This window comes from Petromyzon marinus, chromosome 21, assembly GCF_048934315.1.
Source record: "Petromyzon marinus isolate PM22_M1 ecotype Great Lakes invasive population chromosome 21, UKy_Petmar_22M1.pri1.0, whole genome shotgun sequence".
NCBI lineage: Eukaryota > Metazoa > Chordata > Hyperoartia > Petromyzontiformes > Petromyzontidae > Petromyzon > Petromyzon marinus.
In genome coordinates this window covers 9,080,612-9,096,928 of record NC_133687.1, presented here as the reverse complement: position 1 = coordinate 9,096,928, position 16,317 = coordinate 9,080,612, and the positions used below count along the sequence as shown (strand labels likewise).

The 16,317-nt window shown below is 46.9% G+C and overlaps 2 protein-coding genes across 3 annotated transcripts in view; both read left to right on the top strand.

The window, feature by feature from the left end:
* Positions 1-3,407: 3,407 nt before the first annotated feature.
* On the top strand, positions 3,408-11,910 carry MAK16 (MAK16 homolog). Its single transcript, XM_032958082.2, has 10 exons — positions 3,408-3,607; positions 3,822-3,871; positions 5,076-5,185; positions 5,798-5,862; positions 6,010-6,161; positions 7,291-7,345; positions 7,978-8,052; positions 9,040-9,141; positions 9,577-9,645; positions 10,928-11,910. Exons 1-10 carry the CDS (start codon positions 3,593-3,595, stop codon positions 11,090-11,092), a joined length of 858 nt encoding a protein of 285 aa, XP_032813973.1. The 5' UTR covers positions 3,408-3,592; the 3' UTR covers positions 11,093-11,910.
* Positions 11,911-15,982: 4,072 nt separating this feature from the next.
* Positions 15,983-16,317, top strand: part of LOC116944425 (carnitine O-palmitoyltransferase 1, liver isoform-like) — a 42,038-nt gene continuing 41,703 nt past the window's right edge. The window contains exon 1 of one of the 2 annotated variants that reach the window (XM_032958025.2): positions 15,983-16,085. The gene's annotated coding sequence lies outside the window, so the exon portion shown is untranslated. Of the gene's footprint in view, positions 16,106-16,317 lie in introns of both variants that reach the window. The other variant, XM_076068530.1, reaches the window with a different exon arrangement.

The window sequence follows — 16,317 nt, the reverse complement described above, 5'->3', positions numbered from 1 at the left end:
CGCTCCATCCAGTTACTGAGGGGTTGCGCAATCAGAGGGGAGGCTGAGTGCGTCGCTGCCTCACCTCTCGTCTTTTCCTGTATTTGCAGCGGAGCTGCGCAAATTTGGCGATTTTGACGATAAAAATGATTGGAATCGTACAGAAATTACATTTATAACACAGATCAGTGGAAAAATATTAATATTCATTATATTTGATTATTCTTTTTTTTACTTTTCGTAACAGCTATTTTCATTGGAGTATGACAGGTGACAATAGAGGCAGGGGAGGCACACGTCCCTGATTCACACCTGTTTTATTGGCAGAAAAGATAGAAACCTATCCTTGCCTTTTCATACTTTGATAACTGGCAAACAGGTCCTCATGATATAGCGGCTCACTCCGAGCTACAAATGCTCTGGCACGTGCATTGTTTTTGTGCTGGTCGCATTTAGGCGTTGTTCTCTGCTCTGACACAAGGACGTCGTCTCTGGTGTAAGTTAATCAGTTTAAAGACAATATATTATCATAGCATGTTTGCATGTTCACCACAAGTCCTCTGTGTGGTTAATGCAGACTTGCATACTTGTGAATTCATACGGGTTACTCGTATTCTTGTGCAGGGAGTTTTCAGGCCCATATGGCGTACAGCCGTTTCAATACGGGCAAAACATTTTTTTTTTACTGAAAGAAGCAAGAATATGAATCACTGCAGTCACGAAAGCTTTAAATCAAAATTTAAAACATTTTTTGTTTATTTGTTTGTCTTTCTCCCTTGTGATGTGACTTTGTAGGATGAACGTTGAGATGTATAAGGGCACGGGGTGACCAAACACATTCCTGCGGAGGGAGCTGGTAGGTACGTTGGGTTGCTCGGTCAATAACCAGGGTCAACGGCGGCACCACGTGGTGTATTTCGCAAATATGCCCGACTGTGAGGGTGGGCACAAGCCGGAATGAGTAGGTTAAACGTTGAGTTTTATAAGGGCACAACGGGGTGACCAGCCCCTCCCCACCCAGCCAGACCCCCCACCCAGCCCCACCCTCCCCACCCTCCCCACCCAGCCCCTCCCCACCCTCCCCACCCAGCCCCTCCCCACACTCCCCACCCAGCCCTTCCCCACCCAGAAACTCCCCACCCAGCCCCACCCTCCCATCCCCACCCAGCCCCTCCTTCCCCACCCAGCCCCTTCCCACCCTTCCCTGTCCACCCAGCCCCACCCCTCCCATTTTTGGATGCACGACAGACGGACACAATAATCCCCTGTGGGCTGGTGTAACCAGGAGGTTCCTACCAGTATAAGGATCTGAATTGGTCAGTAATAAGGTAGGGCACTGATACAGCGATTGACAGGTATGGACTTGGTTCCTTGCAAAAGGTATCAATTTGGTGCTTGAACATCTTAACGCCCGCTTTATTGCCAGACTAGGCTAAAAAAGGCCTATTCTTATGTTTTAATACATCGCCTGATGATGCCGGTTGTAATTACTGGCGAAACGTCGTACTCAGATTGTACAAGTTATGGCTTGGCTCTCCAAAACACCGGTGTCGCTGCTGTACTCGTAACGATTGGTTCTGTTTATGTGACAAACCTTACTAATTGGCTGTGTTGAGTGGTGGCGGGTTGAACGACACATTTATATATCTACGTGATCTAACCCCAAAAAACACCCTCTGTGGACTGATAAAGGGGGTTGACAAGTATGGACATCATTCCTTGCAAAAGGTATCGATTTGGTGTTTGAACATCTGAACGCCTGCTTTATTGCCAGACTAGGCAAACAAAAAAATATTCTTATTTCTTCATACATCGTATTTATAAACACATTACTGCGGAGGGAGCTGGTAGGAACGTTGGGTTGCTCGTTCAATGGCCAGGGTCAACGGCGGCACCACGTGGTGTATTCCGCAAATATGCCTGACTGTGAGGGCAGGCACAAGCCGGCGTGAGTAGGTTAAACGTTGAGTTTTATAAGGGCACCACGGGGTGACCAGCCCCTCCCCACCCAGCCCCACCTCCCATCCAGCCCCACCCAGCCCCTCCCCACCCAGCCCCTCCCCACTCTCCCGTCTTCACCCAGCCCCACCCCTCCTTTTTTTGGATGCACGACGGACGGACGGACACAATAATCCCCTGTGGGCTGGTGTAACCAGGAGGTTACTACCAGTATAATATTCTGATTCTAAATTATTGTTGTAACAGCTCTCTCGCTGGTTCAGCAGTTCCACTGCTGGATTATTATTATTATTTTCCGCCTGAGGACGACCGCTTGTGTTGCGATCGAAACGTCGTGATATATTATTTTTGTTCTATTTTATTTTTCTACCTACGTGACTTTACCGAAATAACTAAAGAGTGTGATTCTAAATTCATAGTTTTGTTCACAAAAGCAAACTCTCTACTTACAAAAGGAAACTCTCTACTTACAAAAAAATCCGCAGACTACCTGCTGGATCTCCTCTCTGTTTCAAAGAACAAATTTGACCTCAGGTCTTCGCTCATTTACCAGCTTCACATTCCCTATTGCCGTACAAAAACTGGAGGAAGGGCCTTTGCTATTGATGCCCCCAGGGTCTGGAATGCTATTGCCAATAAACTGCAACTTGAATCGCTACCAATGAGATCTTCTCTCAAAACTGCTCTAGAGGAGTTGTACACCCCTAGCTGCCACTGCTATTCATTGGCGTAAAATAAAATAAAATGTTTTCGCTCCGGATGACGCAGCAAAGTATTATCTGTATTTTGATTTAGCGTGCTGATCTTAAAGGTGCATTGAAAAAAATGTGATACTCCGACCGATGCTTCTGTTGTTGTGGAGTAACTCATGCAGCCAACTATGGCTCTAGGATTTGGTGTTACATGTTATTTATGTAGTTTATTGTAAATATTCGGTCACAGTCCCTGTGATCACTGTTACGTTGCAATCATGGCTTTATTTCTTGGTGATTTCGAAAACGTTTTTTGGTTTGGACATGTTTGGTTTTGTTGTAGTACGGAGTTAGACTGATGGCCTTAATCTAAGTTGTCTTGTGGTTGTTGTTGTTACTCTTTGGTTCTATTGGGTAAAGTCACGTAGGTGAAAATAAAATAACAAAAAATCACGACGTTTCGGCCACAACACAAGCGGCCTTCATCAGGTGAAGGGACGAGACTGTCTGGAGGACAGAGTTGTTGTTGTTGTTTGACTTGCATCCCACTGGGATTTTTTGCACACAGCGTTGGTGTACGGTGCTTTTTTCAGGAATATTTTTTGCTATTTTTTTCATGGATTTTTTGTTTGCACAGTCACATAGTCACTTTAAGATGTTTTTTCTTGTTCGTGTTTTTAGTTTTTTTTGTTTGTTGTGGTTGCACCCGATTCAAGAGCCGAATGGCCCACAGGGCTATACCAAAATAAATAAACTAAAACTCCGAGGAACCGGATCCCAGGCAAGAAGCCCCTTTCCGGGATCCGGTTCCGGGCGGCACCCGGTTCCTACCGCACGCACGTGTCACGATCAGAAGGCTTTAAAATTCGTCACTCACTCTGCGACTGAAATAAAATAAATTATCTTTCTCAAGCACAGAGTCGCGTTACAAGTCACACGCGCGTTCAGTCCTTCTCGCCGCCATGCAGCACGACGACGTAAGTTTTAATTTCATCGTCGAATACTGACCGCGCGGGGGTGGGGTGGGGGGGGGGTTGTGGCGCGGTGCCTTTGGCCGACCATGGGGTCGCCTTCCCCGGCAGAGCCGCTCAGGCGAGGCACGTAGGCTTCGGCCTCGCAGCCTCGGGTCTGCCTTGGCGGCGACTTTAATTTTAAAATAGGACTAATTTCCTCGCTGTTTTCATCTCGCAGGTGATCTGGGACATTGTCGGAAACAAGCAGTTCTGCTCCTTCAAAGTCAAGTAAGTTGTATTTAAACGTAGCCCGTTTTATTCGTGGTTGAAGGCCTCCACACGCCGTTATTGCTCGTCGGGATAGTTTTTGAGCAGGCAGTGCTGCACTTTACCACGTCGGTGAGTGAGATTTAGTGAGGTTCGGTGGGTACATGGCAGATTCCAGAACCGGTTCAAATATCACAGGCTCGCTGATGTGAGCCGTGGCGAAGTTTACTTGCCAAGGCCACTTAACATTAAGCAACACTTTACAGCGGGGTGGGCCTTTCAGACAAGAGTGGGTAATCCACCTTTTCTGTAAAACACAATTCGTATTATTTGTGTCTTTCGGTAAAGTCACGGAGATGGGTTCAAATAAAATACAATTCGGTTTGCGTTCGTGCAGTATCGAGATGCGACCACATATCACTGCGGTACAGACACGGTGCACGTTTATTTTAGGGCGAGGAAGAGGCAGGCAGTCAGTCGTGGGCAGAGTAAGAAATAGTCTTGAGACTGGACTTGAGGCAGGGAATCGACAGCGCGGACGGCGGGTGGGAAAGGGAATTCTTTACCAGTTTCCTAACCTTTCTGGACGCTCCGATCACTGTCACCCATTACAGTTCTGAAAATTAAAACTATTCTTGAGTCGTTCTATCTGCGCCAGTTCCGTGGAGCACTTTCCATGGCCTTGTTGACCATCAGTAGGCCACAACCCTCGGGTTGGGAACAGCTGTTTTAGACAGTCCGGTGGGGGGGTGGGTGGGCAACAGATGCGTTTGAGCCACCTTCTTGAGCATAGAAGATTGACCGATACATTTTAATGTATCTTGTTTATATGGGACAGGCGACTTGAGTTTAGCAGAACTGGCCTGATGTGACCAAGAACTCCAGCTGAAAGACCACTCAAGTTAGATAAAGCAAAGCGGAATTGACGTTATTTGCCGAGTTATCACGCGGGTTTGCCAAGTCGTTCCCAATGTAACTTTCTCAGCCAAAGGTTAGGACGGCACTGCTGTTGCAGAATTAATCGTTGAATGCGAAATAATTACACGATGAATCAAATGTTGCAGCACACACTCCAATTTTTTTTCTCGTAATAGCGAAATTACGGCTTCAATTCTGCAGCCTATATTCAGGAAACACGCTGGATGGCAACTGAAGTTCAAACCCTCGTTTTTTGTAGCTCGTGGAAACTAGGTAATAAGAGGTCGCGTGTTATTTGTTTTTTCAGGACCAAGACACAGAACTTTTGCCGCAATGAATACAACACGACGGGCTTGTGCAACAGATCATCGTGTCCCCTGGCCAACAGCCAGTACGCAACGGTGCGGGAGGAGAAGGGTAATATTCGCACAAGCACACTTGCGCGCACACCTTTACATATGTACACGTGTATGGATACGTTCCAAAACAAATGTGTAGTCCCGCACTGCCACTGATCATCACACATGCTTGTTCATCTCTTGGTGCATAGGAACCTGTCCTGAACATTTTATCATCACTTAAATGAGTACCTAGTGTGGTGCTTGCACATACAAACAAAAGGCGTTTGATCACAGAACTTGCCCCGTTAGTATACGTAGACTACATTTAAATTGCTTGTCTTTGTGTGTGTGTATATGTGGGGAGCAGTAGCGTAGCGGTTAGCGCGCTGCGCTATGAACCTGGCGACCCGGGTTCGATTCCCGTTCACGGCCAACACCAATGACGATTATCTGAACCGGTCCCGGGCCTCCCCTAGGTCGACTCAGCCTCAAATGAGTACCTGGTGCGGTGTGTAAACATTGCCACTAGGGAGACAAAGGCGGTCGGGCGTGGTGCTGGCCACCCACCCCCTCGTGTACCGTTCCGGCCTTCATAGGTGCTCGCTAACAGCACTTGCCCCTACAGTCTGTTAAGGCTATACGGGGGATCTTTGTCTTTGTGTGTATATGTGCGTGTGTGTGTGTGCAGGTATTTGCTACCTTTACATGAAGGTAATCGAAAGAGCTGCCTTCCCTGCCCGCATGTGGGAAAAGGTGCGTTCGGGTGCTGGGGCCTTTCCATTGTCCTTGTCATTCGTACGTTTCATCTTGTATTTTCTGTCCAGTTCGTACCGTCTCATTTGGACCACACGCTCGAGCAGTACAACTCCATTGTGACCGTCGGTTTACCCGCCCGCGCAGGTCAAGCTCAGCAAGTGCTACGAGCGGGCGCTTGAGCAGATCGACGAGGCGCTGCTCTACTGGCCTCGCTTCCTGAGGCACAAGTGCAAACAGCGCCTCACCAAGATCACGCAGTACCTCATCCGCATCCGCAAGCTCACGCTCAAGCGCACGTAAGCGGGGGCTCGGGGGGGCTCCCCTTCGCACGACGTGGCGGATATACGTGGCCCAGCGGTGACGTGCATGTGCCAGTGGTAGCACGTTCTCAGAATCAAAATATTTATTTATACTAGAGGAGGAATCCGATGAGCTGTGAAGCTCTTTTTTTCACAGATATCCAGTCTGGATGGGTAAGAACATTAGAACAACAAACAATAGAAAAAACCATTTTAGGAGTGCAAAGTATAAGAAGGTAAACAAATCACAAAAATATATAAATAAATCGACACTAGTTTGTTTTACCAGGTAAAGCCCACTGTGCTATTCACTCAACGAAGTGGCTTATCACGTGGAAATGTATGGCAGCCAGATAATCAAAACGCACGTTTCTAAATGTGGAGGGAAAACCAGAGGACCCGGAGGAAAAAATCCACGTGACCACAGTCCAAATATACAGCAGGCGTCAGGGTCTGGATCACACCCCCGACCTCCTGTATACCAGGCGAGGAAGATGACATAAAATATATTTTTGGGGGTTATGTCGCGTAACTATGAATGTGTCGTTAAACCTACCAGCGTCCAAACCCGCCGACACGTTTTGTTTACGTGACAAACCTGACTAATTGGCTGTGTCGGGTGGTGGCAGGTTTAACGACACATAGTTACTCGATCTAACCCAACAAAAAATCTATATTATGGATTGGTCGCGAAAGCCTACGTGTTGAGGACGATAACATCTTGCCACCGCGGCGTTCTTCGCCGCTTGTTGCAGAGGTTTGCGGCTCGAATATGGCAACGCGCGTCCTGGTTATTACTGTGGGTGAATTCATGAAAAAAATTATCGTCTTCTTTACATTGTACGTAAAAGAACCCCTTGTTTTAATTTGAAACAAGAAGGCAATTGTGTACTGGCGTCACACTCCCAAGTTTACCAAATACAAAAAATACTGCCAGCACGTTGCTCGGTTTAGAATTGCGAATCGCAATATCGCCCCCTGCTACAAAACTCCTGCAGACTCTGTTAAACTTAGTGTCTGCGTTGATTGCCTCGCGCTATCAGAATTGCACGAATATACATTTTACTCATTTTGCAATGATACCCGACCTATCCCTGTGTGTGTATGTGTCTCTGCTCTGTTTCAGGAGGAAACTAGTCCCCTTGAGTCAGAAGGTGGAGCGCAGGGAGAAAAGGAGAGAGGTAAGAAACGCCTTGTTAAACCTTTGGTTCTCAATACACGGGGGGCAAGGGGTGCAGATTGTGGCATGGATGCCGTGCAGGAGGACTTTTGAATGTTCGCAGGGAACATGGGCACCTAGTTGAGGGGACGAAACGCATTAATGCACGGCTTGAAACAAGTTCCTTAACTAGGACTGTTGTTGATCAGAAGCGTGGATGTGAGCTCTGTGTATTGCGGCCTTCGTAACCATTCGACGTGGTTGGAGGGTCGCCATTATCCAATAAAGAGTTGAGAAACACGGTGTTAACTGGGAGACACATTCTGAGGGGACAGTTTTGGAATTTCTTGCACACACTGCGGGAGGTGAAACGAGGCATAATAAGGAGGCAGAAAGGGATTGGGCGAGTGGTCCGGTGGGGATGGCTACATCTAGATTGAAAACGAATTTCTTTATAGCTGCTTTTTGTGTTCAGTTTGTTGTCCTTCCTCCGCACCTCCGATTAGCATTGTTGGCTACGTACGGTGCGAAAGAAGTTCAACATACATGCATACGTACGAGGATTGTTGGCTTCCTGCTCATTGATGTAGCTTTCATCATTAACTTCGTGAAGAGACCACGCCGACATATAACCCGGTGCTTTGTTTGTGACAGGAAAAGGCCCTGGTCGCCGCTCAGCTGGAGAATGCCATCGAGAAGGAGCTGCTGGAGAGGTTGAAGCAAGGAACGGTACGGGGTGACGTGTGCGCGTACACGCACATGCACGCCACTTTCACCTTCTCCTCCCCCCCCGATCGTCTGGGGTAATGCAAAGGCTCCGGCAGCCAACTGCAAAGTGCACATTCTCAAGTCGCTTTGACACTGCACCCATACGTATCAGCTGGGCATAAGTCTCCGCCAATCATTCACTGGTTATGCCTTGTCAATTAGTGGCCTTAACCCGGATGATCTTGACCCTGTTTGCCTTGCGCCAGAACTTCGATCGTAATTGGCGTCGAGCCGCCAGCGAGACTACTGCACGCCCCGTGTTCGAAGAGCAAACCCATCCTCGCTCTGAACACTTCCTAAGAGCTCTAGCTCCACACGAAGTTCCAGAAGCTTGTTGTTAAGCAGTGGTTCGCACGCTGTGCAAAGAATCAAACGACCCGAGTTCGATTCCTGCCCAGGGCCAACATCGGTGATGAATATATATCTGAACCAGGGCCTCCCCTAGGTCGACTCAACCTTCAATGAGTACCTAGTGCGATGTGTAAACTTTGCCACTCGAGAGACAAAGGCAGAGGGGCGTGGTGCCGGCCACCCACCCCTTCGTGTGCAGTGCGAGCCTTCATAGATGCTCGCTAATGGCGCTTTCCCCAAGAGTCTGTTGAGGCTAAAATGGGGGTGCTTTGTTTTGGATGACCATTCACCTAGTGTGTGCGTGACCATATAAACGTGTGTGTGCGCGCTACGAACCCAGCGACCTGAGTTCGATTCCTGCTCACGGCCAATACCAGTGACGATTATCTGAACTGGTCATGGGCCTCCTCTAGGTCGACTCGGCCTCATGAGTACCTGGTGCGATGTGTAAACAACGCCATGACAAAGGCTGCAGGACGTGGTGTTGGCCACCGACCCCCTCGTGTGCCGTGCCATGCTGACCTGCACAGGTGCTTGCTAACAGCACTTGCCCCAACAGTCTATTAAGGCTACACTGTGGGATCTTTGTTCTTGCAGTATGGGGACATCTACAACTTCCCCGCGCACGCGTTTGACAAGGCGATGGAGCAGCAGGATGCCGACAGCGCCGAGGAGAGCGAGGAGGAGGAAAATGAAGAGGTGAGCGTCCCCTCGCGCACACACACGGCACACAGATCACAGACCTTGTCGGGCATTGCAGCTGTGTGTTCTCAGCGGGAGGTGGCAGAGTTTAGACTTCCATAGACTTACACAGCCAGTTATATACTTTATACCTGGATATCTGCAGGCTTGTATAGTGACCCATAGACTTACAGAGACCCATAGCCTTGTATGTACTTGCAAAGCCCTATAAACTTAATATAGAGATACACTGACTTAGACTTGCATAGACTCACAATTAATGCAAAAGACCACAGGAGTTTATAAAGGGAAACCTGGGTTAAATTATTTACATAAAATCAGCAACACATTGCGATGTGGAAACAAAGTATGAAAAATTATGATGACGCTGTTGAGATGATGATTCTAATTGATGATGATGGTTGCTCATGGTGGTTATGTCTGTAAATGCAGGAAGGCGAAAGGGAAGTGGAATACGTTGTTGGGGAAAACTTTGAGGAGAGCGACTTGAGTGACTTTGAGGTGAATCGCCCTTCATCGGTCATGTATCACACACGCATGTCTCCGTCACACGTGCAGTACAACTATCATCATACATGTACTGCAAATACATCATCAAACTCAACTAAACTATTTTTGATCTACCAGGTAAGGCCCACTGAACTATGTGGCTCTTCTTCAGAAGCGACCTGGCCACAAATGATAGCTCGACGAAGTGGCTTATTATTTGGGAATGTATAGCAGCCAAATACTCCGAATCACACATGCACGCCTCTGTCACACGCGCAGTACACTTAGAGTTAATCAACTTTTTTCTGGCAGGCCACAATATGGTTGGCGTGTAGTTGGCCACGTGATATCATGGCATCGTGTGTACAAACGTTACGACGTCGCATGGCTGTGCAAACTTCATAATAACTGGACATGTGACCCACTCCTCTTTACTTGTCTGCAGCTCTCTCACCATTCATCTCTCATCTTGCTATGCACGACTCACGTTCTCCTCTCTATACTAAGGATCAGGCAGGATCATCACTGCTAGGCCTCATTTCTCCATGGCTGCCCCCGCCATGGAGAAACCCATCCCGTTGCACATTCACAGCATTCAATCACTGATCTATGCACACTTTTAAAAGGCACTTGAATGCCCCATATCTTTCGCCTGCCTTTCAAGCAACACTTAGCTCAGCTCCGCGCCTCAGAGTCACGGTCATTTATATCTGTGATATATTGTATACATTTTTTTATTGCAGAATTATCATAGCTCGATGGGCCACTGCAAGACCATTTGTCCCACTGGCCACTGCTTGAAGAACCCTCTAGTCTTATTTGGCCCTCAGTAAGGAACCGGTTCCTCACTCCTGGGCTAGGCCATGTATGATGGAACAGTTTGGCGACTGGAGTATAAATAATAAGTAATATTTTACAAAAAACTTTTTAAAAACACGCTTTAATGAAATGTTCCGTGCTGGTAATGGCAGAACTCCACGAAGTGGCCCCGAAGCTTGCCATAACGCAAGTGACCGTGGTGATTTACAGCCAACGTCAGTTGAGCGTGGACAATTAGACCCAAGCCGAAACATAACACATAAAAAATAATGTTTAAAAATATATATGTTTTATGATAGAATATATTATTGTCATCAGTATGACATAAGTATACCAAGTTTGCAGTCGATACCACATTGGGAAGTGGGTTACAATTGAGTTACAAGATTGGAGGAGACAACAACAACAACAGACAGTGAGTTAATAAAAAGCGTGTAAAAACAACATAACTCAAGAGAGGCTACATCTTCCACAGGAGATGGATCGACTGGATGAGGTGGAAAAGGAGGGTGAAGAGGTGGCGACAACGTCTCGAGGAAAGAGCGAGGGGATGATGCGTCTCAAGCGACCGCACGTTGACATCGAGTACGAGATGGAAATGGAGACGCAGGGCCCTCGACAAGCGTCCTCGTCGCGCTGAGATTTGTCCTGACGCATATCGATACGGTGGTGGGGGGGGGGGGGGTGGCAGAGATATATAGAGACATGGGGGGGGGGGCACAAAGAGACACGGAAACACAGGGAGAACTCAGAGACATGTTGACAAGGGCAGGACCGAGAAACACAGTTGGTTATGTACGGTGCGAAAGAAGTTCAATATACATACATGAAGACACGAGGAGGACAGACACGGTTACACGGGGGGTGGGGGGGGGGTAGGCAGACGGGGACACAAAGGGGGAACACGGAGCAATGTTTAAAGACAGGACCGTAGGATCACAAAGACACCGAGAGAAAAGTGGACAGACCCTTGGACACATTTTTTTGTATTGTAACTTTCTGACCTGCCCCTACTGGACATATTTAAAAAGAGCTTCATGACTCATCGGATTCCTCCAGGAAAAAATCAAGTTTCTGATTGTGAGTCCGGAGACATGGGGCAGACTGACACTGGGAGCTGGAGTAAAGTAGACAGACACAGGGACAGATATGCCTGTTCACTTATCCCCTTAGACCCCAAGACCGAGGGGTGTACACAGATGCTATTATCTCTGGGTCATTTCAATATCACCAGAAGTCAAACCCCATTCATCTTAGATATGGCCTTTCAAGTTTACCTAACTTCTCAAGATGCAAATTGGAGACTGATGTGCATTGCATGTATTGGTCGATTTTGGTAAACCTTGGAAAGCTGTGAGCGCAATGAATGGTGTTTGACGATCCTTGCTGTCAAGTCTGGATTGTGGTGTTTCAGAACATTTTTGGAACACTCGCTCCTAATAAAAAATGTATCTCGTGTCCCCGTGACCTCTTGTCTTTTTTATACCCTTTTACTGCCAACTTAGTCTGAAATTCACTTTCCTCAGCCATCTATGCCATCAACAGGGAGTCGTTAGCACAGAAGCAGAGACTGGGCCACAACGAGACCAGATGTTGCACTTGTCGGTACCACCTGAGGTGGCTTAACTTCCGCGGTTCTGATTTATTTATGTGGCCGAGAACGGGAAATTGTGTGATCGTCACTTGAAATTATTCATGTAAATTAATCGGTGATACTAATGCTGTGCCACTAAGTGGCACCGATTTCTGCTCTGGCCCCTTGAATAACGCAGTCCAGGAGCGTGAAACAAGCTTCCCTCTTACTGCATAGGCAACGTTGCGTGTTAAGTCCAGCAGAGGGCGCAGCACTTTGCGATTGCCAAGTATTTTTTTGTTACACTTTCCAACTAAGGATAAAAACATGAATGCTATAACAAGAGACATTTAAAGAACACACCATCATGTCAATATCTCTTGTGCGCTGTGTAGCTGTAAGGTCACCGTTTGAATTTTGAGAGTTTCACAAGATGGGTCGAGCAAATGAGAAAGCACGTGGTCCACAGGCATTTTGACAGATTCGTCGTGGCACGTTAAAACTCATGGAAATGTTCCATAAATGACGTCACACGATTTTGGACGATTTTTGACCCCCCCCCCTTCAAATATGATGTCACAAAGCTCTGCCCCCCCCCCCAAAAAAATATATAAAAATGCTTCAAATCGCTTTAAACTATTGTCATTGTAGTGTGTATTTAATGTGGCGCTGCACTCTGATGTAGGAGAAAACATTTATTAAATAGTCTTAATTAAATAGAACGTGTTGTCTATATTTAAAGTTGTGCATTTTGATGTGACGTCACATTTCTCACCCCTCCCCCCGTCACATCGTCACAAATGTCTGACCCCCCCCCCCCCCCCCCTGGGTGCGTGGCGTCATTTATGGACGTCCCCTAAATGTATGTTGCCTTGAGGGACTTATTCTGTAGAATACTGGCCAAGTTAACGAGGCTTGCCTAAAAATATCGAGAAGCCTTCCGGCTCCGTGAGGTTTTTCACCAGACATGTATTACCACCGATCCATGCGTTTTTTTTTCTGGTCAGGCCACTTGGTAGTTTATATGTTAAAAAAATGATTGTTTTCCCACCTACCCGACAAGGATTGTCACATTTACAAAGATGTTTTATTATTCGTGCGTGGCCAATGTATCGGATACAATTCAGACCGCTAAAGCTCCTCTTACGGGTGCCTTCAGGCTTTTCAATGCTGAATTTAACGAGGGCCTACCACGATGTTTTGCTCAAACTGCTTCGAGTTTCAGGCAGTGAGCTCGGAAATCGAGTGGCGCTGCATCAGCTGACTTGGCGCTTTAGGAACCAGCCGTGACATCCCCAGCTGCATTTGCAGGACTGAATGGGTCAATGCCATTGATTAAAGATTACTTCTGACCTACAGCAACTGGACATCTGTGAAAAAGAGCTTGATAGCTCATCGGATTCCTCTAGCATAAATATGCTATTTTGTGACTGCGTTGACAGTGGTGTATGGATTAAAAAAAAACATAACTAAACATGTTCGTCAATAAACTAAACTTATAAACATTTTATTTAACCAAGTACGGCCCACTGAGCTGTATAGCTCTTTTTCCAGAAGCTACCCGGCAATCACAAATGATAGCTCAACGAAGTGGCTTAACATCATTGTGTGGACAATGTAGAGCAGCCAAATACTCTAAAACGCGCGATGTCGATACTGAATGTGGAGGGGAAAACCGGAGGACCCGGAGAAAAATCCACGCGACCACACACAGAGAGGCACGCAAACTCCAAATCTAATGGGCGACGTTCGCAATGATCCTTCTTCATTGGCCACAGAGGTAGAGTCACTCTAGTCACTCCATCTCTCCACTACTATACTGAACTTTTTTATTTTAAGGTAGTTGTATTCACGTTACTTATATTTATAGATCAGTGACGTGCGGTGAGGTCAATGGCTGGGGAGGCACTGGCTAGTGTCAGAGCCAGATTCACACACTGAGGGGGGCGTGGCCTCACTGAGGGGGGCGTGTTAGACACGTCCCCCTCAGTGAGGCAGGTGTGATAGCTGCCTCCCCTGGTGCTGTTTTCATTGCAGTTTCACGACGAGACCAGCGAGCCTAAATATCTTTATACACATACGTGAAATAAGTTACCTGGAGTATGGAAGGCGAGGACATTAAATGAAGGGGTCTAAAAACATTACATTGGTGACATACTGAGATAGTAACAGGCACGCGCTTCATTAGACCTCCTTTGCCAGTACCAAAATGTAATAATAGGGTTTTTCCTCTTTTTTTCTGGCAACAAAACTGAAACCTTTTTACAAGGATTCATGTTACTGCATTAACCACAATACCTGCAGTCAAAATTCAAACAAAAAACATACTATGATAATATATGCATTGTCCTTGAAACTGATTGGTCCACACCAAGGGACGACTTTCTTTTGAGCCTCGACTCATTTGGTGCTCGACCAGTTGACGCCAAAAGGCGTACAGCTCAAAGACAATGCACTATCAAAGTAATGAGGGCTCGGGGTGAGCATCTACATCATTAGACCTCCTTTGCCAGTACCAAAATGTAATAATAAAAATAGGGGGTTTTCCTCTTTTTTTCTGGCAACAAAACTGAAACCTTTTTACAAGGATTCATGTTACTGCATTAACCACAATACCTGCAGTCAAAATGCAAACAAAAAAACATACTATGATCATCTATGCATTGTCCTTGAAACTGATTGGTCCACACCAAGGGACGACTTTCTTTTGAGCCTCGACCCAATTTGGTGCTCGACCAGTTGACGCCAAAAGGCGCAACGAGACCAGATGTTGCACTTGTCGGGACCACCTGAGGTGGCTTAACTTCCGCGGTTCTGATTTATTTATGTGGCCGAGAACAGTAAAATTGTGTGATAGTCACTTGAAATTATTCGTGTAAATGAATCGGTGATACTAATGCTGTGCCACTAGGTGGCCCCGATTTCTGCTCTGGCCCCTTGAATAACGCAGTCCAGGAGCGTGAAACAAGCTTCCCTCTTACTGCATAGGCAACGTTGCGTGTTAAGTCCAGCAGAGGGCGCAGCACTTTGCGATTGCCAAGTATTTTTTTTGTTACACTTTCCAACTAAGGATAAAAACATGAATGCTATAACAAGAGACATTTAAAGAACACGCCATCATGTCAATATCTCTTGTGCGCTGTGTAGCTCAAAAGAAAGCCGTCCCTTGGTGTGGACCAATCGGTTTCAAGGACAATGCATATATTATCATAGTATGTTTTTCGTTTCCATTTTGACTGCAGGTATTGTGGTTAATGCAGTAACATGAATCCTTGTAAAAAAAAGGTTTCAGTTTTGTTGTCAGAGAAAAGGGGAAAAACCCTATTACTATAGGCACGCGCTTATTGCCCGCGCTCCATCCTGTTACTGAGGGGTTGCGCAATCAGAGGGGAGGCAGAGCGCGTCGCTGCCTCACCTCTCGTCTCTTCCTGTATTTGCAGCGGAGCTCCGCAAATTTGGCGATTTTGACGATAAAAAAATATTGGAATCGTACAGAAATGACATTCATAACACAGATCATTGGAAAAAATCTTAATATATTTTTTTAAATTCGTAACAGCTATTTTCATTGGAGTATAACAGCTGAGGCTCTGCCTCCCCTGACCGCTCGTCCCTGCCATAGATACTTCGACCCTTGCTACTTTTAACGTACTTATTTTAGACATCTTCAAAGAAATACATTGCAATTTGCATGAATAATAAAAAAAAAGTCCAATGTGCTATACATGTACAGATGTTTACTTTAAGTGTATATATATTTTTTTAAAGTTATATATATATTTTTAATTTTATACGGTTGACATCCCCGGCTACTGCCCAGCGCCGCTCAGGCGACTCACACCCGCAGCACGCTCCGCGGGTGGTGGGGAGCGGGGCGGACTGCAGTCGTTTCTCCCCGCAACGATAAAGCAATGCAACAAAAAGTAGTGCCTCGTACGCCTGCGCGGTGAGAAAAGTAATCCCGCCCCTTGTACACCCCCCCACCCCCACACCGGGCCGTGTTTATAAAAGGAGGAGGCCGCCGCTGTTGGTGAGGCAGTTGCGGCACTGCGTTCTGGCGGTGAGTGTGTAGTGGGAATGGTGAGTGTGGGGGTGAGTGTGGGGGTGAGTGTGGGGGTGAGTGTGGGGGTGAGTGTGGCGGTGAGTGTGGCGGTGAGTGTGGGGGTGAGTGTGGGGGTGAGTGTGGGGGTGAGTGTGGGGGTGAGTGTGGGGGTGAGTGTGGCGGTGAGTGTGGCGGTGAGAGTGGCGTGAGAGTGTGGCGTGAGAGTGTGGCGGTGAGAATGGTGAGTGTG